Source organism: Chiloscyllium plagiosum, unplaced genomic scaffold (assembly GCF_037043375.1).
Source record: "Chiloscyllium plagiosum isolate Xiang-an unplaced genomic scaffold, Cpla_swu_hap1 HiC_scaffold_9, whole genome shotgun sequence".
NCBI classification, from domain to species: Eukaryota; Metazoa; Chordata; class Chondrichthyes; order Orectolobiformes; family Hemiscylliidae; genus Chiloscyllium; species Chiloscyllium plagiosum.
Genome location: NW_028270147.1, coordinates 97303289 through 97330828, shown reverse-complemented (window position 1 = coordinate 97330828; position 27540 = coordinate 97303289). Strand labels below are relative to the sequence as shown.

Genomic DNA, 27540 nt, shown 5'->3' with positions numbered 1-27540 from the left:
GGTACGTGTAATCCTCCAACTCCCACGCGACTCTGCTCCCTCATAGTACCAAAGTCTCTGTGACTTTCAGGTAGGTGTAATCCTTCGGCTCCCACTCCACTCTGTTTCCTCACAGGGGCACCGTCTCTGTGACTCCCAGGTACGTGTAATCCTCCAGCTCCCACTCCACACTGCTCCCACATAGGTTCACCGTCTCTGTGACTCCCAGGTACGTGTATTCCTCCAGTTCGTACTTCACTCAGCTCCTTCACAGCGTCTCCGTTTCTGTGACTCCCAGGGACGTGTAATCCTCCAGCTCCCACTTCACTCTGCTCCCTCACAGCGTCACTATCTCTCTGACTCCCAGGTACGTGTAATCATTTGACTCCTACTACGCTCTGCTCCCTCAGAGGGTCAAAATCTCTGAGACTCCCATGTACTTGTAATCCTCCAGCTCCCACTCCACTCTGCTCTCATACAGGGTCATCGTCTCTTCGAATCCCAGATATGATTAGGCCTCAAAATTCATTGCTGTTTTAGATCCTCCTACTTTGTGTTGCTGTATTTCCAAGTTCTGAGTTCGTGTCAAACCTTTGCTCAAGTTTGCTTCCACACATGGTTACTGCTTCTGTGACTTGGTGTTGATTTAGACCCTCACGCTCTGCTGCTTCTTAATCTCCATGTCCCAGTAAGCCTTGATCCTCGCTGTTGGTTCATATTCTCCAACTCAGTGTTGGTCGCTCACTGGTTCTCTGCCTGTGGGATTCCCAGGCAATGGTAAACCTCAAGTCTCACCTGAGGGTTATAACGTGCAATTCCGCACTACTGCCTCACTAGATCGCATTTGTACCTGAAAGATAGTAAACAAAGAGGACGAGAATTCGAGGACATGGAAGGTCTGACATTGATTCAAAGCGCTATAGAGGAAGGAACGTTTTATTGGAGTGGTCGGGAGGGATGCAGGGCCTGAAGCATTGGAAGGTGTTGGCAGAGATTCCAGAACTGAAGAGGCAAAGGAACCAGATGATAGCTTGTCGGAGTCGGAAGTGGTTACTTGCATTAGAGCTCTGTAAGATATAAAAGGTCAGTAGTTAAATGTTTAGAAAAATGAATACCTGAAGAAAGGGGAACATGACAGATAGAGAGCATTGAGAGTACTAGAATTTTGTGGATGTTAGAGTTAAGAGACTTGTAATGACTGGAGGGAGTAAAGGTTAGGGAGCACTGCAGAAGCTGCTGGTGTTCAAGGGCTTGCAGTGCAGGACGCTGTACACAATAAGGGGAGCATTGTCAAGGCTGGATAAGATTACAAAGATAGGGAAGTTGTACAGGCTTTAAGGGATGGCACAGCCAATGAGAGTGATTAGTCTCTGAACTATTTTACTCACCATTGAACACGTCCAGCAACTGCAATTCGTAAAGATTTAGGGAGGAGAACATGTGCTGCAATTTGCTGTGGTAGATAAGGAGTTATAGAGGAACTGCAGAAGTGTAGTTAGAGAAGGAGGTTTGGAGGGGTTGGAACATTTAAAGAGAGATTGAAATTCTCGATACAGAAGCAGGGAACACAGGGAAAGTTGCAGAGTTGCACACAAAGTGTGTGTTTGAGGTGCTTGGCTGGTTGTACAGAGTGGAAGAGCAAACAGAGATTGCGGAGTGTTATTGCAGCTGGACAGGTTTGCAGATTATAGGAAGACTTGCAGCACCTGAGGGAGGTTAGAGAGAAAGTGGACCACATAGGCTGTACGGACTGCAGTAGACCTGACACATGGGGAGTGATACAGGGTTTGGAGGCATGTACAGGCATAGAGGTTTGCAAGGAACAGAGGAGTTTGCAGGTGGAAGGAAGTCGACAGTGGCTGGTGTAGGTTGCAGAGATAAGAAAGCCTGGCAAACCAAAAGGGATCATTCAGGCAGTGAGGTTTGTAGGAAAAGATAACATAGTTACAGATGTTGCAGTTGAGGAAGAGTTGTCAGTGTGTGTGATAAGGTTACAGAGGCAGGCTGGTTGCAGGGATAGGAGGAGCACTCAATGGTAGGGACGCTGTAGGGTGTGATGCTATAGAGATAGAGAGTGTTCCAGCAACTAAAGGAAGTTACAAAGACAGGGAGGGATTTGGGCTGAAGGAGAAAACAGATTGGCAACTTTGTAGGTACTGCAGGACACATAAGGCGGATTCTGCGCTCTGAGGCAGTTCCATTGTGAGGAGTTTGTGTTGGAGGAGAAAGTGAGATCTGCAGATGCTGGAGATCAGAGCTGAAAATGTGTTGCTGGAAAAGCGGAGCAGGTCAGGCAGCATCCAAGGAACAGGAGAATCGACGTTACGGGCATAAGCCCTTCTTCAGGAGTTTGTGTTGGTTAAACAGGTAGGGAGCATAGTAGTGTCTTAAGGAAGTCATGAAGACAGAAAGTGTCATATAGAGTGCAGATGTATTCCATTCAGTTCCAAGAAGCGACCCCACTGTATAATACAATCCGGACTGGTCACTAACTCAGTACTAGTTTCCGCTTTCACGCCATTCCTTTTGACATTGTCAGGACTAGAGGAGGTTCCATGCCAGGCAGGGTTGGAATGACTGTAGGAGGTGCCAACAATAGGGAGGATTAGAGCCACTAGAGGATATGACAGCGATAAGAAAATTTGGAATGATTGGAGGAAGTGACAGTGATAAGGACTGTTGGAGTGACTGGAGGAGATGACAATGATAGCGTGGGTTGGAGTGGCTAGAGGAGGTGACAATGACTGAGAGGGCTGGAGTGATTGGAGGATGTGACAGCAATAGGGAGGGATGGAGTGACTGAAGGAGGTAACACTAATAGGGAGTGTTGGAGTGACTGGAGGAGATTAAAGAAAAAGGGAGGGATGGAGTAATCGGGGAGGATACAACGATAGGGAGGTCTGAAGTGACTGGAGTGAGGTTACAATGATAGGGAATTATAGAGTGACTGAAGGAGGTTACAATTATTGGGGGGTTTGGAGTGACTGAAGGAGGCTACACATATAGGGAGGGCTGTGACGTGCAGTCCAGGTGAAAGGTAGAGAGAGGGTTGTTCAGACAGAATATTATGAAGATGTGAGAGTCCAGCGTTTTATACAGAGAGTAGTAGAAATCTCGAACATGCTGTCATGGTTCTTTGTGGAGGAAGACACGATAGGCGCATTTACGGGGATTTTAGATATGCACATGACTGGACAAGCAATTGAGGGAAATAGAACAAGGGCATGAAGAAGGGAATGTTTAATTTTGGCATCATGTTCAGAACAATATCGTGGGCCCGCTTCTGTGCTATATTGTTCCATGTTCTCCATAACTCTTTTCAAAATGACCATCAACTCGGGATCTGGCCTCTGGATGAAAGAGAGAGAAAGAGGTTGCGGGGTAGGGGAAAAGCATGGAAGGCAATTGAGTGTATAAAAGGGACCACGAAGAATAAAAGCAAGCAGGAGCATAGGAGAGTTCGAGTGATGTTTGTGAGGGAGGCCAGGCATTGCAAGTGGAATAAATTAACAGAACATAGCTTAAGGACCTGCCGTGATGAAACACTCATTTGAACATGATTGGAAGAAATAATAATAAACTATCACATAGGGTTAAAATACTCACTACTGAAGGTAGCGCAGGTTGGATAATTGCAAAAAGATTATCGTGGACTTAGTTGGCTGGTTTGGTGGTTGACGGTGTGATGCCAACAGCATGCATCCAATTCCCATCAAAGGTTGCCATGAAGGATTCCTCTTTCACCTGAGGTCTGGTGCCCCTCTGGTTAAATCACCACAAGTCACATTCTCTCTCTTATAAAAAAAGAAAGTGCTGATGATCTGGTAAGACTATGACGATGTATGCATTCCCGTGATGTCACATGTGATTGCGTTCTGCTGTTACCGCATCCAAAATGGAACTGTGTTCATTCTGTCAGCAAGTGCTTACTTCATTGGATGTGATTAATCTCTTTAATTGAACTGGTTTTTAATTGTTAGATATCAATCAAGTCAAATACATAGCCTTCTTCTCCCCGATCTCTCTCCCATTAGAGGAGAGAGGTAGATATCCATTTATTGTGTTTTTCTTGGGCAATTTCTACGTTGTTAAGACTTGCTTTTTATTTACAAATGTATTTTCACATTTTCAGGATTTCTGAATGTGCTTCACAGCAACTGAAGTCCTTGAGAAGTGCAGTCATTATTGCAGGAGATACAGCAGCTAAATTGTGCCAAATCACAGTGGGAACACAGTCCAACAGTGAGAGCATAAGAATGGTTTTTCATCAGTGTGAACACATTGATGGGACTTCAGTTCCTTGGTACTTAGAAAGCTCATCCCACTCTCAGGAATTTAAACAGCTTCTGATCACTGTGAAGCTGTTGGTGTATCAGTGGGGTGGATGACATAAGTGCATCCTTATTTGTAAATTTGGAACATGTAAATGGCCTCTCGTCAATGTGAATTAACTAGTGTCTCAGCAAGTCTGAGGAGTGACAGAATCCTTCTCCACATTCAGAGCAGTTGAATGAACTGGCCGTTATTTCAGCAGATTGCTGAAATCAATTATTTTCTTCAGACAAACAGCAGACGAATGGTCTCACCGCTGTGTGAACTTCCTGATGTCTCCCCACACTTACAGCAGATGAACGGTCTCTCTTCAGTGAGGTTGCAGATTTGAAGTGGGATTGGTGATATTCTGACCCCACTCCCACTGTGAGAATACTTGAATGGTTTCTTATCCGTTTCAACATATTGATGGTACATCAGTGCATGAGAACTTTTAAAGCATTTCCCATGCTCTGGACAATTAATTCGTCTCTCCTCTGTGTGAACCCACTGGTGTATCAGCGGGTTAGATAACTGAGCAAATCCTTTCTCACACTCAGAACAGGTGAATGGCTTTTCACAGTCTGGTTGCACCGATGAATTTTCAGGGCAGAAGAGGAATTGAATCATTTCTACATTCACCACATTTCCACAGTTTCTCTCCAGCATCCTTCCATTTATGTCTGGACAGGCTAGATGTTTGTCTGAAGCCCCGCACACAGACAGACCACGTGAATGGTTTCACTCCACTGTGAATATTGCTTTCTCCTTTCATTTTCAAAGGTCGATGCGTTACAGGTGACATCAAACAGAGCAATTCGATCACATTCGGATGTGATGCTTGGTTTCAGTTTCCCAACTGCAAATCCTCATCTTTAATACTTCTGAAATTAAAACACAAACAGTATAGTAAAATGAACTTTTAAAAACAACAGATAATATAATTATCATTCTTCATCTAATGTATGTATTCCTGACAAGGTCAGCAATTATTGCTGATTCCTAATTTGACTGGACAAGCTGATGATAGGCTCCCTTCCCGAACCACTGTTCTCCATGTGCTGTTGGTGGACCCGAATTAAAGGAAGGGAAATCCAGATTTTTGACCCAATGACAGTGATAAAAAATATTTCAAGGACAGGATGGTAAGTGGTTTTACGATCTATCTGTTGCCCCTTTCATTTTAGATGGAATTGGTTGTGAGTATGAAAGGTACTGTTTAAGGAGCTTTGGTGAATTTCTGCAGTGCATCTTGTGGATGATACAGACTGCATAGCTGAGTGTTTGGTGGTGGAAAGAGTGGATGTTTGTCGACGTTACATCAGTCATGTGATGCTGATTGATTCGCTGTTCTGTTCTGAATGATGTTGAGCTTTTCAATATTGTTGGAACTGCACTCAGGAGTCCTCAAGAAGATTGTGACAGAATGTCTCTTGCTACTCGGATGTTGCCTTATCTGTGCTTCTCCTCCGCCATGCTTTTTCAACATTGCACTGGTCCAGGCAAGCAGGGGGTACCCCATCATGTTTCTTAGTTCTGTCTTGTAAAGGTGTAAATGAGAAGTGGGGGAAGAAAACAAGGAAAGAGAAGAACAGTTGACAAAGGAGTGGATAACGATCTGGCTAGGACAGTGAATAGCTGTTAATGGAGACTGCTGCTTACTAAAAATAGTTGGTCTGCAATGGCAGGCTATGTGATAGACAGGCTTCAGGGAGTCAAGACGTGTGTTACTTTCTGTAGAAATCCCGGACTCTGACTTGGTTTTGTGGCCACAGTGTTTATGTGGCTGGTGGAATTCCTTACTTACAGAGACTGGGATGTTTTGCAGCACAGAAAGAGGCCTTTTTACCCATCTTGCCAATATCAGTCATCCTGTTCCTTGGATGCTGCCTGACCTGCTGCCCTTTTCCAGCAACACATTTTCAGCTCTGATCTCCAGCATCTGCAGTCCTCACTTTCTCCTCCAATATCAGTCATCAAGCTCCTACCCACTCTTTTCTCATTTTCCAGAATTTGGTCTGTCGCCTTATGCGCTGTCATATTTCAAGTGTTCATCAAAGCTTTATTCAATTCCACCAGTTTCAGCGAAATGCCATTACTACCCACATGTTTCTCCTCACATCCCTTTTCCGCCTTCCGCAGGGAGTATTCTTTCCAGGATACCCTGGTAAACTCTGCCTTCAGTCCAAACACCTCTCCCACAGCCTCATGGAATCAGTCCCTGCAAGTGCTAAGGACGTGGCACATTCATACGTGGAAGGTAAGAACTAGGAGCAGGATTAGGCCATCTGGCTCTTCGACCTTGCTCTGCCATTCAATAAGATCGTGGCTGATCTTTCCGTGGACTGAGATCCACTTACCCACATTCTCACCATATCCCTTAATTCCTTTATTGTTCAAATAAAGAATCAACCTGAGCTTTATCACGTTTAATGAAGTAGTGCCAACTACTTCCCTGGACAAGGAATTCCACAGATTCACAAGCCTCTGGGTGAAGAAATTCCTCCCTAATTCAGTCCGAAATCGGCTCACACTAATGTTGAGGCTATGCCCTCTTGTCCTAGTTTCACCTACCAGTGGAAACTTCCTCTCTACATCTATCTTATCTACTCCCTTCATAATTTGATATGTTTCTATAAGATGCCACACCCCTCCCCCCCCGCCTCAGTCTTCTGAATTCCAATGAATATGATCTAAACTACTCAGTCTCTCCTCATAAACCAACCATATAAACTCCGGAAACAGTGAACTAGTGTATCTCCCCTGCAACCTCTGCAGTTCCAATACATCCTTCCTCAAGTAATGAGACCAAAATGGCACACAGTACTCCAGGTGTGACCTCACCAGTACCTTGTACAGCTGTAACATTATCTCTCTGCCTTTAAATTAACGCCTTTAACAATGAAAGACAAAAATCAATTTGCTTCCGAATTACTTGTTGTACTTGCATCCTAACCTTCTGTGATTCATGACCAACGACACCCAGGTCCCTCTGCATTACAGCATGCTGCAACTTTTTAACTTTCAATTAATAACTTCTTTTTGCTATTAATCATACGAAAATGGATGACTTCACATTTATTAGCATTGTATTCCATCTGCTAGACCTTTGCCAACTCATTCAATGTATCTACGCTCCTCAACACAGTTTCAAAGTCCTCTGCACACTTTGCTTTGCCACTCAACTTCGCGTCATCTGCAAACTGTGACACGCTACTCGCGGTCCCCAAGTCCAAATCATCTGTATAAATTGTGAATAATTGTGGTCCCAACACAAGTCTCTTTGGCACGCCACTAGTAACTGATTGCTTGCCAGAATAGCACTCATTTATCCCCACTCCTTCCTTCCTTCCAGTCAACCAATCCTCTATCCATGTTAATACTCTTCCTCTAATACTATACATTCTTATATTATGTCACGGCCTCTTGTGCGGCACCTTTTTGAAGGCCATTTCGAAATCAAGGAACACCACATTCACTGGGTGCCCGTTATCCACCTTACTCGTAATATCTTCATAGCATTTCAAAAGATTTGTCAAGCATGACCTGCCATTCATGAACCCATGCTGCATCTGTCCAACCTCTATCGAAAAGTCCAGCTATTTCTTCCTTGATAATATACTCAAGCATCTTCCCAAGTACAGAGATTATGGTAACTGTCTATGAATATCCCTCCTTTGTTAACCTCCCTTTTAAAACAGTAGCGTCATATTTGCTTTTGCAATCTCCTGGGAATGCCCCAGAGCACAACGAATTTGGAAAATTTCTGCTAGTGAACTTGATATTTTTCCGACTATCTCTTTTCGAATCCTGGGATACATTGCATCAGGGCTAGGAGACTTATCTCCTATTAGCTCCATCAGCTTGCCCACAACTTTATCTACCGTACTAGCGCTTGCTTCCAGGTCCTAACCTATCTTTGACTCTTTGTCAATTACTGACATGTTATTGGTGTCATCTAATGTGAAGACCAATACAAAATACATGTTCAGTGCCTCGGCCATTTCACCATCTCCCATAACTAAATTATCTTTTTCATCCTCGAAAGAACTGACGTTTATTTTAGCCACTCTATGTTGTTTTAGATATTTATAGAAACATTTGCTATCTGTAATTATATTCTGTATCTTTTTTCACATGATCTACTTTAATTTTTTCTACAGGTCTTCTTGTGGCTTTCCTCTGATATTTAAAGTTTTCCCAATCTTCCAGTTTCATGCTGTTCTTGACCACTTTTTATACCTTCCCTTTCAATTTGATAGTCTCCCATATTTCCTGAGACACCAAGGTCAGATTACCCATTTTCCCACAGTCCTTCCTTTTCACTGGTATATACTTTTGCTGAGAACTTTGAATAACCTCTTTGAAAGTCCACCACTTCTTGTTAAATGCCTCACCATAAAACATGCTTCCAGGCTATTTTACCCAGGTCCTCCCTCATTCTATCGTAGTCTCCCGTGTTTCAGCACAGGACCCTGATATTGTGTTTTATCTTCACATTCTCCATCTCTATTCTAAATGCAACTATACTGTGATCACTTCTTCCAAGAAGATCCTTAACTATGTGATAATTTATTATCCCTTTCTCATTACACAGAACCGCATCTAGGACAGCTTGCTCCCTCATCGGTTCCATTACATACCACTCGAGAAAATTATTGAGGATGCACTCAACAATCTACTCTTCGATCAATTGACATGTAGATTAAAATCTCCAAGGATAACAGTCGCACCATTTTGAAAGGCCTCCGTTTTTTGTTTATAGCCGGCCTCAGTGTGATCTTATTATGTGTGGCTCATAGACTACGTCTATCAGTAACTTTTTCTTCTTAGAATTTCCAATTTCCAACCAAATTGATTCAAACTCATTCTCCATCGAGCCTACATCATCTCTCAGCACCACCGTGGCAGCGTCCTTGAATATTATAGCTACACTACCGCCCTTACTTTCTTGTATGCCCTTCCAAATAGTCTCATATCATTACATATTTAACGTCCAGTCGTGACGATCCTGTAACCATGTCTCCGTAATGGATGCAAAATCATATTCCTTCGTAATAATTTGTGTCATTAACTCCCCAACCTTGTTACGAATGTGACGAGCATTCAGGTAAAGTGACTTTATGGCAGCTTTCTTACCCTGATGATTTCCAACATCTGTAATAAAATTCACTGAGTTATCCTTCGTTTGTGCTTCTTGCTTCTCCTCACCTGCCCATTTACGTCCCCCCCCCCCCTCCCCGAGTACACAAGGGCCCAAACAAACCTTCGAGGTGAAGCAAAACTTTACCTGCACGTTGTGCACCCCAGTCCAACACAAGCATCTCCAAATCGTTTGTGTAATCCAGTCTACTACATGCACTGCTTGCAATGTGGTCTCCACTATCTTGTGAAACGCAGTGTGGACTGTGTAATCGCATTGTAGAACATCCAAGTTCTGCCTGCCCCATTAACAAACCACCCCCTTCCATGGTCAACAACTCTGTCCCAGGCTTGCTGCAGTGTTCCAGTGAAGCTCAGCGCAAGCTGAAAGAACGCTACATTTTTAGCTCGAGGAACCCACAACCCTCCAGACTCCATATCAATAACAAAAATTTAAGGGTCTGAACTCTTCCATGTCCGAGCCCCCTACGCGCACACCAGGCCTTGTTTTCACATACGCACTACCTATAGTTATCCACTAACAGTCTCCATTAACAGCTATTCACTCTCCCAGCCAGATCGTTAACCACTCCTTTATCCAACTGTTCTTCTCTCTCTTTGAGCTCTGTCCCCACCTATCCTTTACTCCTTACTCCCTTCCACCCACCACAATATCTCCAGCACAAAGAAAACAACATTTTACTAGGTGCCATCAGTTCTGAGGAAGGATCACTGGAACGAAATGTTAACTCTAATTTCTCTTCTCAGATGCTTTTAGACCTGCTGAGATGTTCCAGCAACTTCTGGATTTGCTCTGGTTCGAGCCTAATACTTTGAATGATCGAGGAAGAAAGGTAATGCGCATGTCCCGATGAAAGCCTGATGCTGTACTTTCACAATGATCTTCTGCACAGAAGGCAGAACTCTGTTGCTTTTGAAAAGTTCGCTTGTGGATGAATCCCATTATAATGTGAGCCATAGGCTTCAACTTCTTATATCAATGAAGATAGCAATCATGTGCATGGGATTTGTTCAGCAGTTCTATCCCGAATGTGATGACCTGCAAAGAGAAAAAAGTCCCTCATGCCCGATGTGAACAGACTGAACTCTCCACAGGAGTTGGAAGCAAGTGACTTTTTTTTCAGATAGAGAACACTCAAACTCTTTCTCACTGGAACAATGTGCCATTGGGTGTCAAAGCTAAAGGATTTGTCGATGCAAAGGTTGAATACAATGTTTTCCAATGAAAATATCTGAATAATATCCCTCCAGTGTGACAGGACAGTTTTTCAGTAAATGGGATAACTGAGTGACTCACTTTACACATTGAGCTGGGGAAATGTATTTTCTGTTGAGATATAGGTACAGACTGCAGGAAGAAGTGCTGAGAGGTTTTTGAGCAATTTCCATTCGGGACTTAGACGGTATTGGAGGTTTTGACAGGCTTACACAAGGACAAACCACCAGCTCAAGAGGGAGTTGTATCTCATGTTGCTTTGTGAGACAAGGGAAGAAATCATAAAAATTCTGACCTTTTTTTTTTCAATTCTGCTTTGGCCACACGGGAGTTTGCAGAGGACTTCAGGACTGATCATGTGGGTTTACTTTTCAACAAGGCGAGTAGAGCTCAATCAGGAAATTACAGAGCAGTGAGTCTCACATCAGTGGCAGCCAAACCTTTGGAGAAACCTCTGAAGGAGGGAATTAATTGTCACTGTCCAGGCAAGGTTTGATCAGCGAGAGTCAGCATGGTTTTGTCAGAGGAAGTAATGACTAACCGATTTGATTAAATATTTTGAAGAAGTGATCAGTTGCGTAAACAAGGGTAGTGAAGTTGATGTCGTTTATGTGGATTTCAGCAAAGCTGTTGACAAGATCCCACATGGGAGACGTGTAACAGTGTCAAATTACAAGAGATCAAGGGACATAGACACAGAACATTACAGCGCAGTACAGGCCCTTCAGCCCTCAATGTTGCGCCGACCTGTCATACCAATCTGAAGCCCATCCAACCTACACTATTCCACGTACGTCCATATGCTTGTTCAATGACGATTTAAATGTACTTAAAGTTGGCGAATCTACGACAGCTGAAGGCAAAGTATTCCATACCCTTACTACTCTCTGAGTAAAGAAAGTATCTCTGACATCTGTCCTAAATCTATCACCCCTCAATTTAAAGCTATGGCCCCTCGTGCTCACCGTCACCATACTTGGAAAAAGGCTCTTCGTGTCCATCCCATCTAACCCTCTGATTATCTTATATGTCTCTATTAAGTCACCTCTCAATCTTCTTCTCTCCAACGAAAACAACCTCAAGTCCCTCATCCTTTCCTCGTAAGACCTTCCCTCCATGCCAGGCAACATCCTAGTTAATCTCGTCTGCACCCTTTTCAAAGCTTCCACATCCTCCTTATAATGTGGTGACCAGAACTGTACACAATACTCCAAGTGCGGCCGCACTAGAGTTTTGTACAGCTGTAGCATAACCTCATGGTTCCAGAACTCGATCCCTCTATTAATAAAATCTATGATACGTAGCAAGTTGGATCCAAACTTAATTTGGCGGTAAGAAACGAAGGATGGTGATAGAAGGCTGTTTCTGTGACAGGAAGCTGTGCCACAAGGATTTATGCTGGGTCCTTTCTTATTTGTGATTTGCGTATAAACATCATTAAAAATGTGGGGGAAATGTAAAGTAAATTTGCGGATGATACGACGTTTGGCAAATCGGTTAACAGTGAGGAAGGCGGTCTTATGTTCCAGGAGTTTCGAGATGCAGTTGTTAAATGGACAGATAGCAGGAGTTGAAATTAACCATGGAAAGCATAAGTTGATGCTCTTTTGAAGTAACACGTCAAGGGAGATCTCAATGAATGGCAGGACCCAGAGGAACAGAGCAACCTTGCATGCCGGTCCACAGATCTGTGAAGGAAGCATAATATAATGGTTAAGAAGACAGACACAACTTTATAAGTTAAGGCAAAAATGATAAAAGCAGGAAAAGTGGTGTCTCGGGTAGACAAGGTGGTGAAGAAAGCATTTGGCACTCTTGCCTTCATTAGTCAGAATATCGATTACTGGAGTTAAGATATCATGTTGTAGCTGAACAGAACACTGATGAGACCACATTCAGAAGACTGCTTACAACTCTGGTCACCTTCTACAAGAAGGATGTTGTGAAACTGGAAAGGATGAGAAAAAGATTCGCAAGGATATTGCTGCGACTAGAGGGCTTGAATTATACTGGGAGACTGATTCGGCAGGTTATTGTTTTTCTTCCAGGACTGTTCGAGGCTGGGAATGACCTTCTAGTAGTTTATAAAAGCATGAGAGGCTTGGACTAGCCAATGTCTTTTCCCTGGAATTGGGGAGTCCTGAACTAGAGGAAATAGGTTTAAGTTGACAGACACTGACCCAAACTAATCAAGGGGCAGAGAATGACAGAAAAAATATTTGGATTTCCAACAGGCATCAGTTCTGGTCAGTCTTTGATTTAAAAATTGAGCATTATCTTTGGTAAAAAAATAGTTTGGAAGGTAAATTGGGAATGGAACGTAATGGGTATTCAAATTGAGTAATGTACAGGTGGTCAGTGTGTGGATAAAATATTGTCCAATGGAGCATAAAGTGGAGTGCGCGATGTTTGTCAGGAAAAATCAGTAAAGATCCTTTAATTTAATGCGATGTTGCAGTACTCTGAAATACAGTGGGATATGAATCACTGACTTAGTCTACAGGGGCAGCAAATGTTTAGAAAGACAAAATGATTAGATTTTCATTTGTTCAGCAGTGACTGATCCAGTATTTATTCCCGATTCCTATCAGCACTTGAGAAGGTGAGAGGGAATTGCCTGATCGAAACACGACACTTCATAAAACTAATTTGTTTAAGAGAAACATAATATAGCAATTATTAAACTGATGCTTTCTCTTTTCTGGCTCCCAGTTTAATGCTGAGATTCTCCAGTAATTATTGCTCTTGTTTCAGATTTCGATCATCTGCAGTTTTTTTTGTAAGGTTTCGTGATCTGGATGATCTGAGATTTCTGATGAATAGAATGTTGCAGGCTGTCGAGAATGTGACAGCAGAATCAAACTGAGTTGTGCATCATATAATTTTCCAAAGCAGATGAGCTGAGGTTGAATAGAGTTAAAAAGTGTGGCGCTGGAAAGGGACAGCTCGACAGTCAGCATCTGAGGAGCTTGGGAGTCGTCATTTCAGGCATAAGCTGTTCACCAGGAATACTAGAAACGCTGACTCTCCTCAGATGTTGCCTGACCGGCTGTGCTTTTCCAGCACCACACTTTTTGAAAATGATCTCTCGTATCTGCAGTCCTCACTTTCTTCTGAGGTGAGGTAGAGTCAGGTCCTGTTCCTGAGATGTAATGACAATCTTGCAATGGTAGTGTGGATATGTATTTGCAAGCTCATCTTGGAGGCAAATCATTCACCAAAATTTCAAGTGAAGATGGAAAGTTTGGGGAGAGAAATCTATCTCTAGTGGTGGGGTCTGACTTAGGTGGCAGAAATGGCGGAGGATGATGCATTATATCCGGAGATTAGTGGGGTAGAAGGTGATGATCAAGGGGGTTACATCGTTGCTGTGGGTGGAGGAGTGGGGTTCAAGGGCAGGAGTGTGGGAAGCTGAGATGTGCTGGAGGTCTTTGTTGAGCCAATGGGAACATTCGGATTCAACGCATCATCCTCTGCCATTTCCGCCACCTACTGTCTGACTCCAGCACCAGAGAGATAGTTCCCTCCAACCCCTTCGCAACTTCCTTGTTAGATCCAGACCCCCAACCAACCATCCTCCACGCCCAGCAGCTTCCCTTGCCACTGCAGGAGGTGTAAAACCGAGGCCCATACCTCCTAATCACCTCCATCCAAGGCCCTAAAGAATAATTTCGCATGCAACAGAGATTCTCCTGCATATCCACACATGTCATTTACAGTATACTGTTCTCAATGTGATCTCCTCGACATTGGGGAGAGAGGAAGCCAATTCGTGGAACGTTTCAGAGAACAACTCTGGGACACACACACTAAACCCACCCACCACCTGTGGGAAAACACTCCTACTCCCACTCCCACTCTGTCAAAGACACACAAGTTCTGGGCCTCCTCCAGCGCCAAATTCTAGCCATCTGGCATTTCAAGGAAAAACATCTCATTTTTCGCTTTGGGACCCTCCAACCACATGAGATCAATTTCGTCTGTTTCTTCATTTCCTCTCCCCCACCCCATGCCTGCTCCAACCCTCCAACATGGCTCCGTCCTCTTGAAATTCTCTAACTGTCCATCTTCATTTCCACCTATCTTCTCCATCCTCATCTCCGACCTATCACCAGCACCCCTAACCTTCATCCACCTTGTCCCTAGCCCTAAACCCCCCCCCCATTCCCATTTTACTCTCAAGTTCCCTTGCACCCACGTCCCCCCCCCCACATTCTGAAGAAGAGCTTATTTTCGAATCTTCGACTCTTCTGCCCTTCGGGTTCTGCCTGACGAGCTGTGCTTTTCCAGTACCACAATCTTTGACTCTGATTTCCCCCATCTGCAGTCCTCACTTTCTCCCTGTAGTATCATGCGTTATCCTCACTACTTGACTCCTCCTTTATTTTGTCTCCTCTACAGACTTGGCGATAGTACCTTCACTTCTGTCATCCACATCCTTTGTATACCAGTAGGCCATAAATAGCTGCAGTCCTGTGGGACTCCACAATAACAACTTGTCACCATGCAAATTATGTCTGTATCTTAACTCACTGCCTTGTGCACATCAGCCAAGCTTCAATCAATTCACATGGTTGTTTCATGGGTTCTTATCTTAGGAAGTAATCTCATGCTCAAAACTGTACTGAATGCTTTCAGGAAATCCAAATATATTTCTGTTGGCTTCCCCCTTATATATCTTGAAGAAGTCTTAATAAACTTGTTATCTATGATTTCGCCTTCACAAACCATGCTGGCTCTGTTTGACTGTATCATTTATTTCAAGATGCTTTGTTAGTCCACCGTTAATAATGCAATATACCATTTTCCCAATGACAGAGTAGGTTGTGAAAAGTGAGCTGCATTAACTTGGTAGTTTGTGGGGTTGGGCACTCAGAAAATGTGACTGTGAAAGCTCCTGAAAAGCCAACTGGTTCATTAATGTCATGCAGGGAGGGAACCTTCCATCCGGTGTGCTCAGAGAGACTCTGCCCTCCATGGGATTGTGGGAAGTGGGGTGTCAGTTGGGAATAGAGGGTGCTGGAAGTAGGAGCTGGTGGATGAGAATGGTTATATTGACCAATGGCTCAAACGGTACTTTAGCAAAATTTCCCAAACCAGCCGCTTCCACCACCATGAAGGACCCGGGGAGCATGTGTATGTCAGCATCACCACGTCCATGCTTCCTCCCGTTCACAAAAGTTCTAATATTCAGTACCGGATACATAGAAATTTCCTCCAATTCAGTCTAGAGCTCAGGAGCATAGTCTGAAAATTAGGGCTACACCGAGCAGGAGAGGTATAAGGTAGCAATGCTACACAGCAGGTGGCAGAGGTTTGGAACATTCTTCTATAAACAGCACTTGATGCTCCATTAATCATTTAGTAGTATTAAATCTGAGACTGACAAACATTTGTTCAGCGAAGGTATTCAGGGTTAAGGGGCAAATGCAGCAATATGGATTTAGGTCACAGACCAGTCGTAATTTCAATCAATGATGGGACAAGCTCAAGGAGCTGAATGGATACGCCTGATCCTTTGTTCACTGATAGCTACTGACTTCAGTCCCTGTCACAAAATTCCTAACTTCAAATGTATCACTGGCTCTAGTAACTGTCCGAACCAGCATCATCTCACTTTCAAGTTCCATTTCCATTTCATGCACACGGCCTAACTCCAGCGCAGTCTCAGCTGCATGTGTCGAAAATCCAATACAGTCCTTTGTAATCTCAAGACTGAATGACCCTAACACATTCCTGGTCCACCTCCCACTTCTGACCTCCCTGTAATCATGAACTCATCCAACACCCCGTTGCCCGTATGCGCACTCACATTTAATCATGTTATCCTCACCGTCAGCTCACTAACCTGAAGAGCTTGCCAGTTCAGAAAAAACACAATTATTGCCTGTGTTTTTGAATCCCTCCATGATAGCGATCATTCCAATCTCTGTAATATCTGCCAGCCGACAATCTCTCAAGATATCTTTTCAAGCCCAAGTGCAGCCTCTTGAGTGTGCGGTCAGTTAATTTCCCCACCAACAAAGGATGTTTTTTCACTATGAAATTCTTTAAAAAGAAAATCAAAGTAAGCAGTAAGAAATGAAAGTAGAGATATCAGGCCAGGTGCTGTGTTTTTACTGCATTATATGGGAGCTGGTGTACTCTGTTGTGGTTCATAGTGACATCATCCACAGCAAGTTTTGGGTTCTTGAGGAACTCTGGCTCAGATTGATGAGCTGGAGTCTGATCTCTGAACACTGACGCACATGAGGGAGGGGGAAGAGTTACCCGGATGCTCTGTTTAAAGAGCAGTCACACTCCATAGATTAACTACCTCGAATATGGTCAGTGGTCAGGGACAGAAGGGTGTGACTAGGAGTTAAGCAGGTAGAGGGAACCAGAGGGTAGTGCTGAACAAGCCTCAGCCATTCAGCTTGTCAAACAGGTTTGAGACTCTTGTTCCCTGTGTGGGTGAGAGTAGAGGCTGTAGGGCGAATGAGCGAACTGACCTAGCACTGTGGGAGAGAGAGCCATTCAAGAGACGATGAGCGAAGTGAGAAAAAAATGCAGGTGTAAACAGTCATAGTGTAGTCAAGGGGATAGCCACCTATCCATTTTGACAGAATCAAGAGTTCCGAAGGCTGTGTTGCCTGTTTGATGCCCCTGGTTAGGATTTCTCATCTGGACTGCAGAGGAACTTGGACTGTAAGAGGAATGATCCAGTTGTTGATACAGGTGGAAAAAGGGAAGAGGCTCTGCTGTAGGAATATGAGTATCCTGGCACTAAATTAAAGAGCAGAAACAAAAAGGTATTAATCACTGGATTTCTACCTGATCCACAAGAATATTGGCACAGCGTCACAAGATTAAAGACATAAATATGAGGCTCAAAGATTGGTGTGGGTGTAATGTGTTCAAAGTCATTGAATGTTAGCGGCAGCACTCAGGAAGGATGTAGCTGTTCCAATGGGACCACCTGAATCCGGCCGGGACCAGAGCCCTTGTGAATCATACAACTCAGGTCTGTGGATCGGGCTTTATAATAAATCGTTGGTGTTGGTTGCAGCTGTGTGGAACGTTATGGGAAATAGTTAAACTGGGGGTGGTGGCGTGGGGCTCAGCAGAGTTTAAAGTTTCCACAATACGTAATAGGGCAGAAATTGTGGACAGGATCATGAATCTAACTTCAGGCAGAGCAGAAATGAGAAGGGGGCAATCAACACAGGACTGAGGGTGCTTTATTTAAATACATGCATGATATGAACCAAGGGAAATTAGCTTGTAGTACAGATTGGAATTGACAGGAACGTTATTGTGGGAATCACAGAGATGTGGCTGCAAGTGGGTCAGAGCTGGGACCAAAACATCCAAGGATACACATTGTATGAAAAAGAAGCAGATGGACAGGAAGGGACGAAAGATGAAACTTGTGTAGAAGCCTCCTCTCAGTCATCAGGATGTGTGGAAGAAAATAAATCAGGAGATAGCAAAGGCATGTCAGAAATGCACTATTGCAATATTCTTGGGGACTTCAATATGCCGGTGGGCTGGGAAAATTAGCTTGAAAGTGGATCTCAGGAAAAGGAATTGGTGGAAAGTCTCTGAGATTTGTTTAGAGCTGACTGGTGGAGAATTACTAACAAACAGGGAATTCTCGATCTAGCGATATGTAAGGAGACAGTTTTCATTAGGGAGCTCAAGGTATAGGAGCCCCGAGGGGACAGTGATCATAATATAACAGTGTTCACTGTGCAGTTTGAGGGAGGGAAGATTGTATCAGATGGAAATGTATTACAGTTGAGTAAATATAACAACAGAGACATGAGGGAAGTGATGATCCGAGTTGGTTGGAAGGGGGAGCCTTGCAAAGATGTCAGTGGAGTAGCAACCACAGGAGTTTCTGGGGTAATTCAGGAGCAACGGCAGAAATTCATCTCAAGGAACAAGAAACATACCAGAGGCAGGATGAGGCAACCATGAGGCAACAAGAGGCATCAGGGAGAGCAGAAAAGCAAAAGGAATACCATGGAGTGCAGTGAAGGTTACTGGAAGCCAGACGATTTTGAAGTCTTCAAAAAATACGACAGAGGAGGACTGAAAAAGCAATAAGAGGGAATGAGATGATATGTTACAATAAGCTAGCTAGTAATATAAAACAAGAATGCAAGAGCTTTTTAAAAGATATCTGAAAGGTTACAGAGAGGCAAGAGTGGACCACAGGAAAATGCGCTGCCGAAGTAGTAATGGTGAACAAAGAAACGGTGGAGTGACTAAATAGATGCTTTGAATCAATTCTCACATCAGAAGAAATCAGCAGCAAAACAGAATGTTAAGAGAGACATCAGGCACGGATGAGGGCACTGGCCATTATTAAGCAGAAGTTGCTAAGGAGTTGAAAGGTCGAAGTGGGATAAATCGCCCAGACTGGTGAGACTCCACCCCAGAGTTCTTAATGAAGTATCTGAGGAGATTGGCGAGGCATTGATGTTGATCCATCAGAAATTACTGGGGTCATAGAGTGTTTAAAGAGGAAGGAGGCAGAAGCTGGAAACTATAGAGAGGGTATCCTGATCTCAGTAGTTGGTAGGTTTGAGAGTCGCTTATTATGAATGAGTTGATACCTTACTTGGCAGTTCATGGCAAAATTGGGCAGAGTCAGCATGTAATAAGCAAGTTAGACACCGGAGGTTCAGTGGACATGATCTATTTTCATTTCCAGAAGGCCTTTGTCAAGGCACTGACAGCAGGTTGCTAAATAAGATGAGATCATGCTGTCAGAGGCAAGGTAGAGGATTGGCAGCCTGGCAGAAGGCAATCGATTCAGAATAAAGTTGTATTTTACAGGACGGCAGCCTGTAACTTGATGAGTTACACGGGTGTCAGTGTTGGGACTACAACTATTCACCTTGTGCATTAACGATTTAGTGTGATGTTATGCATTTTGTTCAGAGGAATAAAGAAATAGACCATTATCTAAATGAAGAAAATCTTCAGAAATGTGAAGGGCAAAGGGACTCCTAGTTCAGAAATCTCTGAAGGTTAACGTGCAAATTCAGTTGGCAGATGGGAAGGCAAATGAAATTTTAATATTTATTTCAAGGGGGCTATAATACAAGATCACTGCTGTACTACTGAGGCTGTATCAGCTCAGGTCAGACTGCATTTGGAAAATTGAGAGCAGCTTCCAGGCCTGCCTCTGACGAATGATGTGCTGGCATTGAAAAAGTCCTGATTAAGTTTACAAGACTGATCCCAGAATGAAGGGCTTGTGAAACAAATAGCAGCTGAGAACTCTGGGTCTTTATTCGATTGAGTTTGTAGTATGAGGGGTGATATAGGAAGGATCTGGATGTAGGTTTGCTCACTGAGCTGGAAGGCACATTTTCAGACGTTTTGTCACCATACTAGATAACATCATCAACGAGCCTTCGAAAGAAGCACCACTGGTGTGTCCTCCTTTCTATTTATATGTTTGGGTCTCCTTGGGTTGGTGATGTCATTACCTGCGGTGACGTCATTTCCTATGGTGGTTTCATTTCGTGTTCTTTTTCTCAGTGGCTGGTTAATGGGATCCAAGTCAATGTGTTGATAAAGTTCCAGTTGGAATGCCATGCTTCTAGGAATTCTCTACACACTCAAAGCACAAGAAAGGAAAGTGCTAGGTATACTTAAATAAGATAACAACATTGTTATCCTACCTGCTGACAAAGGACGCTTGACAGTCAATTTAAATCAAAGAGACTACATTGAAAATGTGAACGCACAACTTGCAGATACCAACACTTCCCATCAAGAGGCAATAGACCCGACACACAATTACAGAACCGAATCACAGCCCTCTCAAACTATATCAAAAAACACATTGACTTGGATTCCATTTACTACATCCGAGAAAAAGAACCAGAAATGACATCCCATTGGAAATGATGTCACCACACGAAATGACATCACCAACCCAAGGAAACCCAAACATGTAAATAAAAAGCAGGAAACACCATCATTGCATCGTCCGGAGGTTAACTGAAGAACTTACCTAGTATGGTGATGAAATGTCTGAAAATGAACGTTACAGCTCAGCGAGCAAACCTGCATCCAGAATTCAACCTAAGCTACAAATCTTCTCAAAGTTCGCTAATACAAAGCACAGAAAAGGAGGCAAAACAGGAGCAGATGTCATGTTTTTGAGGAAAACATTATTGCTGTAAGTGCAGAAAATATTTCTGAAAAATTCATCCAGTCAAACTATATGGGTTGAATTCAGAAATAAGAGAGGAATAATGACCATGATGCGATTGCACTATATGCTGCCAAATAGTCCTAGGGAAACTGAGGAACAAATATGTGGAGAGATCTCAGATATGTACGAGGATAATAAGATTGTAATAATACGTGATTTTAATGTTCTAATCATTGCCTGGGGCTACCATCGTCTTAAAGGTTTGGATTGTGAATACGTTCAAGAATAGTTTTTCAGCCTGGAGGACTCTTTTGTTTGTTATTTATATAAATGATTTTGATGAAAATATACAATGTTAGTAAGGTTGTGGACGACACCAAAATTGTTGGCATAGACAGTGAAGAAGGTTGTGATTGTGCCACCATTCACTAACTCCTCAGGAATTTGATTCCACACACAAACCACCCTGGGGAAGAAGATTATCTACGAGTCCAAAGGAATCTTTATGACATCGGTCAATGTGCTGGAAAATAGCTGATTTTCAAAAAATCTGAATAAATGTGAGGTAAAACAAACAAACAAACAAACGTAGCATTTACTGAATACAATTAATTGTAGGGCTTTGGGCAGAATACAGGGATGTGGAGTTGAAGGTTCGGCATGGGCTGGTTAGACTGAATGATCTGTTTGTATGCTCTCTGACTCTACGTAAATGTTCCTACTAGAGAAGGAGCAAAACTTGGCCTTCTCTTGGGTAATACGGCAGAGCAAGTGACTGAAATGTTAGTCTGGAAACACTTTGGGTATCATTAAAAGGTTATGGAAAAGGATAACGTTAAAGACTTAACCCTAAACATTAAAGATTTAACTAAAGTCAGGCAGATTTTAATGGTATGAGGCAAGTACTTTTAAAAGTTGATTGGAGTAGATTGTTCACAGGTCAACGGACGGCTGATTATCAGAGGTTTTCAAAAGTGTGACCAAAAAAAAATCAGACTCATTATGTTCCTGTTAGAGGGAAAGCTAAGGCTGACATGATTAGAGAACAATGGATGAATGAAGATATTGAGGGAGAAGTGAAGACTGAAAAGGAATCTTATATTCAATACAGAGAGCTGGCTCAAATGAAATGCTGGAACAGTATAAAGATTGCCAGAGCTTTCTTCAGAGGGAGATCAGGAAGGCAAAGAGGGGATATGAGATAACTTTATATGCCCAGGCTAAGGATAATCCCAAGATATTCTACAAGTACATGCAGAGCAAGAGATAAACTAACGAGAGTTGGGCGCCTTAAAGATTAAGGAAGTCATCTTTATGTTGTAACTCAGCAGATGGTAGAGACATTAAATGTATATTTTGCTTCAGTTTTTTTTTGTGGAGTATGCTAGCCCAAATGTATGAAGCTGAACAGTTCCTGTTCCCAAATTATTTTACCAGGGGCTAAAGAAATGGAGACTAGGTGATGTTTCTAGTGGCTAGTGTGACGTTCCACTCTGCGCGGTTTCATGCTGCACGCAGAGTCTATACGTTCCCATGACTGGAGGGTTTGAGTTACAAGGAGTGACTGGATAGGCTATGACCTTTTTTCACTGGAATATAGGAGGTTAAGGGGTGACTTTATAGAGGTTTATAAAATCATGAGGGGTAGAGATAAGTTGAACTGCAAAGGTCTTTTCTCTTGGATAGGGGAGTCCAAACCAAGCAGATATATTTTTAAAGTAAGAGGAGAAAGATTAAAAAAGGAACCAACGGGCAGCCTTTTCAAATAGAGGCTGGTTTATTTGGAATGGAATGCCAGGTGCACTTGCAATGTTCAAGATCATTCAAAGTACAAGATAGGAAAGAGTTAAAGGAAGATGGAACAAACACAAGCAACTGCGACTAGTTTAGTTTGAGAAACCTGATCGGCATGAATGAGTTGGACTGAAGGAACCTAGAGAACTCAGGAAAATAAATGTTGATATTCCCGAAAACAGTGTACATTACAGGAGAGGAAATACTGGAGGTCTTAGAAAATATAAAGTTGGATGTAGCTCCAGACTCTGAACGATTGTATTCCAGGGCATTGTGGGACGTAAGGGAGGAAGTTGTGGGATTCCTCGCAGAAATATTTGGCTCATCTATAAATATGGGTGAAGTTCCGGATAATTGAGGAGTGACTAATGTTGTGCTTTTGTTTTGGAAGTCATGCAGGGACAAACCTGAGAAATACAGATCTGTGAAACTGACTTTGGTGTTAGGCGGTCGTTGGATGTGATTCTAAAAGATTGCATTTGAAGAGACATGGAATGATTTGGGATTGTCAGCAGTGTTTTGTGATGTGGGACTGTCACGTGGAGGGAAGTGATCCTGACGTTTCACAGCATCATTACGCTTCTAAAGATCAGGCAGTGTTTCATACAGTATGCTGTAAATGTTACCCTTTAACAGGCCATGGCAGTGAAAGAACTGAATCCTTATCACTGGACTATGAGGGAATATCTCCGTTAATAACACCCTGGACACAGAGATTTGGCATTGCATTCTCCTATCCTTCTGTACATGATCTCGTTTTGTTGGTTGGTTTATAAAACACAGGCTAACCAATCATCTCTTACGTTGTAGTTTCTAATCCATGAGACCTTCTCTCTGAGCTGGCAATGTGCTGGCTCAGTGGTGATAACACTCGCCTTGTAAACGAGAAATGTGCTTGAAATACCACATTCCCGTTTGTCATTCCAGTAACTGAGGAAAACCATTCGGCAGGGCAGGAAGTAGCTGACATGAGCAATGATCCATTTTGTCAGGAAGAAAGAGGTGAGGCAGTATAAACTGCAGAATGATGGGGAAACAATAGGCAAAGAACACTGGCGGGTTGTGGCGGGGGGTGGGGGGAGGTGCTGAAGGCTTCCTTTCTTTGCTGTAACCAAATGCTGGTGATGAAGTCTGAAAAGGGACAATATCAGCCAAGTGGGTGAAATCTTACTTTCTGGTTGTTTTCTCCCGAGGCCTGTGTCACTCTTGGGGAAATGTGTCTGTGTGCTTCAGACTGTGGGTACAAATGAGGTTCAGTTCACCGACTGGGTGTGAACACAGATTTCCTAACTCAAATGTGAATCGCATTTATTGTCTCATTTGAGATTAAAACGTTCCAGGGAAATTATCATTGAGATGAACACTTGAAACGTCAGAGCATACAAGGCGACAGACCAAGTGCTGGGAACTGGGATGATGGCCTCTTTCCGTGCTGTTAAAAATCAATAATTCAATGTTTTTTGAGGAGAAATTTATCACCATTGACACAATTCCAAAAGCTGTATTATGAAGAAACGATGCAACATTTTCTGCCATCATCCCTGGTCGTTTAGTGGTTAGGATTCGGCGCTTTCACTGCCGTGATCCGAGTTTCCTTACCGGTCAGGAAATCAGGACTTACTGTTCCTGACACAGAGACAGCAGGTCTAACAGGAATCTGTTCAAAGCCTTAGATCAGTCAATATCCCAGCCCTTTGAAAAAGGGAAAGGTGACTTCCATGTCTCTGCACAGTTGGACAGTTCATCCTTCATTCTCGATTGATCCCGCTGCTCAGCAAATTTCTCTAAACTGAGACTCAGCTACTTATTTTAGAACATAGAACAATACAGTGCAGAACAGACCATTTGGCACTCGATGTTGCGCCGGCCTGTGAACTCATCTAAACTCATCCCACTATACTATCCCATCATCATCCATGTGCTTATCCAAGGATTGTTAAAACTCCGTAACGTAGCTGAGTTAACTGCATTGCAGGCAGGGCATTCCATGCCTTAACACTCTCTGAGTAAAGAATCTGCCTCTGACATCTGTCTTAAAACTATCAACCCTCAATTTGTAGTTATGCCCCCTCGTACAAGCTGATGTCATCATCCTAGGAAAAAAAGACTTTCACTGTCTACCCTATCTCATCCTCTGATTATCTTGTAAGTCTCTATCAAATCCTCTCTTCGCCTTCTCCTTTCCAATGAGAACTGACCCAGGTCTCTCAGCCTTTCCTCATAAGACCTTCCCTCCAGACCAGGCAACATCCTGGTAAACCTTCTCTGCTCCTTTTCCAATGCAACCACTTCCTTCCCGAAATATGGGGACCAGAACTATACACAATATTCCGAGTGCAGCATCATGAGCATCTTGTATTGTTGCAGAATGACATTATGGCTCCGGAACTCAATCCCTCTACCAGTAAAACCTAACACACGGTATGCTGTCTTAACAATGCTATCCAAATGGGTGGCAACTTTCAGACATCTACGTACATGGACTCCAAGATCTCTCTGCACATCCACACAACCAAGAATCTTTCCATTTACCCAGCATTCAGCCTTCCTGTTATTCTTTCCAAAGTGAATTACATTTAGCTGCATTGAACTCAATTTGCTACCTCTCAGCGCAATTCTGCAGTTTATCTGAGTCCCGGTAACCTGCAAAATTCTTCCACACTGTCCACTACTCCATCGACTTCAGTGTCATCTGCAAACTTACTTATCCATCTACCTATGCCTGCCTCCAAGTATTTTTTAAAATTACTAAAAGCAGTGGTGCAAAAACAGATCCTTGTGGCACACTACTAGTAACCGGACTCCAGGCTGAATATTTTCCATCAACCACCACTAGGCTGCCTTCGTTCAGAAAGCCAGTTTCTATTCCAAAATGCTAAATCACCATCAATCCCATGCCTCTGCATTTTCTCCAACAACCTACCATGTGGACCCTTATCAAAGGCTTTACTGAAGTCCACGTACATCATGTCAACTGCCCTATCCTCAACCATGTGCTTGTCGCCTTCTCAAAAACTCAGTGAGGTTTGTGACCCATGACCTTCCCTTGACGAAATCATGCTGAATATCCGAAATCAAACCGTTGCTTTCTAGATAATTATAAATCCTATCTCTTATAATCCTATCTCTTATAATCCTTTCCAAACTTTTTCTGACAATAGACCTTTGGCTCACTGGTCTATAATTACCTGGGTCATCTCTACTGCCCTTCTTGAACAGGGCAAATGGCACACCATATGCAAACCTCCACTCCTCTGCTACTAAATCTGTAGACAATCTCGACTCAAAGATCAAATACAAAGGCTCCACCACCTCCTCCATAGCTTCCGAGAGAATCCTCGGATAAATACAATTCCTCGCAGGGGCCTTGTCCACTTTCACTCCTTCTAGAATTGATAACACATTTTCCTTACTAATCTCGATCTCTTCTGGTCTAATATCACAGATCTCATTCTTCTATACGACAATATTCTCCTTTTGCTGAGTGAAAGCCATTGAGAAATATTAATTTAACACCTTTTCTATCTCAACAGAGCCCACATGCAACTTCCCACTTCAGTCTTTGACTGGCCTTGTTCCTACCCTAATCATCCTTTTATTGCACACATACCTGTACAAGGCTTTCGGGTTCTCCTTTATACTACCTGCTAAAGACTGATCATGTCTGCTCTTTGCTCTTCTTGAGTCTTTCTTTCAACCTTCCTCTCTAATGTGTAACGCTCCATCGCCTCATCTGAACCATCATGGCTCATCGTCACATATCCCTCCTTCTTCCGCTTAACAAGAGGTGCAATGTTTGTGCGAAGATTTGTAGCTCGGGTGCTCGTTGTTGTGGTTCTGTTCGCCGAGCTGGAAGTTTTTGTTGCAAACGTTTCGTCCCCTGGCTAGGCGACATCATCAGTGCTTGGGAGCCTCCTGCGAAGCGCTTCTTTGATGTTTCCTCCGGTGTTTATAGTTTATAGTTGTCAACCGGAAGCGGCAGGGACAGACCACGATAAAAACCGGAGGAAACATCAAAGAAGTGCTTCGCAGGAGGCTCCCAAGCACTGATGATGGCGCCTAGCCAGGGGACGAAACGTTTGCAACAAAAACTTCCAGCTCGGCGAACAGAACCACAACAAGAGGTGCAATTTCTGCAGTAAACCACGGTTCCCTGAGCTTATCATTACCTCCCTGCCTGACAGCGACATACTGTCAAGGACATGCAATGTCTGTTCCTTTAACCAGCTCCACATTTCAATTGTCCCACTCCCCTACACCGATCTATGTATCCTAAGTCTTGCCTAATCGCATTATAATTGCCATTGTCCAATCGATAATTCTTGCCCTTTGGCAGGTACCTATCCCTTTCCATCGCGAAACTAAATGAATTATGGTTAGTCTCTCCAAAGTTCTCACCTACAACTAAATCAAACACCTAGCCTGCTTCATTACCAAGAACCAGATCAAGTTGTCCTCCTGTCTTGTTGGCCCTTCGACATACTGAGTCAGAAAACCCTCTTTCACACATTGGACAAAAAACTGATCCATCCGACGTACAAGAGTTATAGCTTTTCCAGTCAATGTAAGGCAAGTTTAAGTCCCCCATAATGACCACCCTGTTCCTTTCACTCATAGACAGAATCATTTTGATAATCCTCTCCTCCACCTCCCTGGAACTTTGCGGAGGTCGATAAAACATTCGCAGCAGTGTGACCTCTCCTCGTCTGTTCCTAACGTCAGCCTGTACTAACTCAGTAGACGTGTCCTCGTCAAAAGTTCTTTCAGCCACCGTTATTCTATCCTTGACTAACAAGGCAATGTCACCCCCTGTTTTATTGCCTTGCCTGTTCTTAATGAAAGATCTAAACCCTGGAACCTGCAACATCCATTCCTGACACTGGTCTATCCATGTCTCCGAAATGGCCACAACATCGAA

At 43.2% G+C, this 27540-nt stretch overlaps 1 protein-coding gene across 4 annotated transcripts in view; it reads right to left on the bottom strand.

Annotated features, from left to right (window-relative positions):
• Positions 1-27540, bottom strand: part of LOC148149197 (uncharacterized) — a 50197-nt gene continuing 22657 nt past the window's right edge. For 2 of the 4 annotated variants that reach the window (XM_087990292.1, XM_087990291.1), the window contains one exon: positions 10581-12357. In XM_087990292.1, coding sequence (XP_087846418.1) covers positions 11446-12357 — 912 coding nt within the window. In that variant the 3' untranslated portion in view covers positions 10581-11445. Of the gene's footprint in view, positions 1047-3585; positions 5175-10580; positions 12358-16517; positions 16718-27540 lie in introns of those variants that run through there. The other 2 variants (XR_015758065.1, XR_015758064.1) reach the window with 2 other exon arrangements.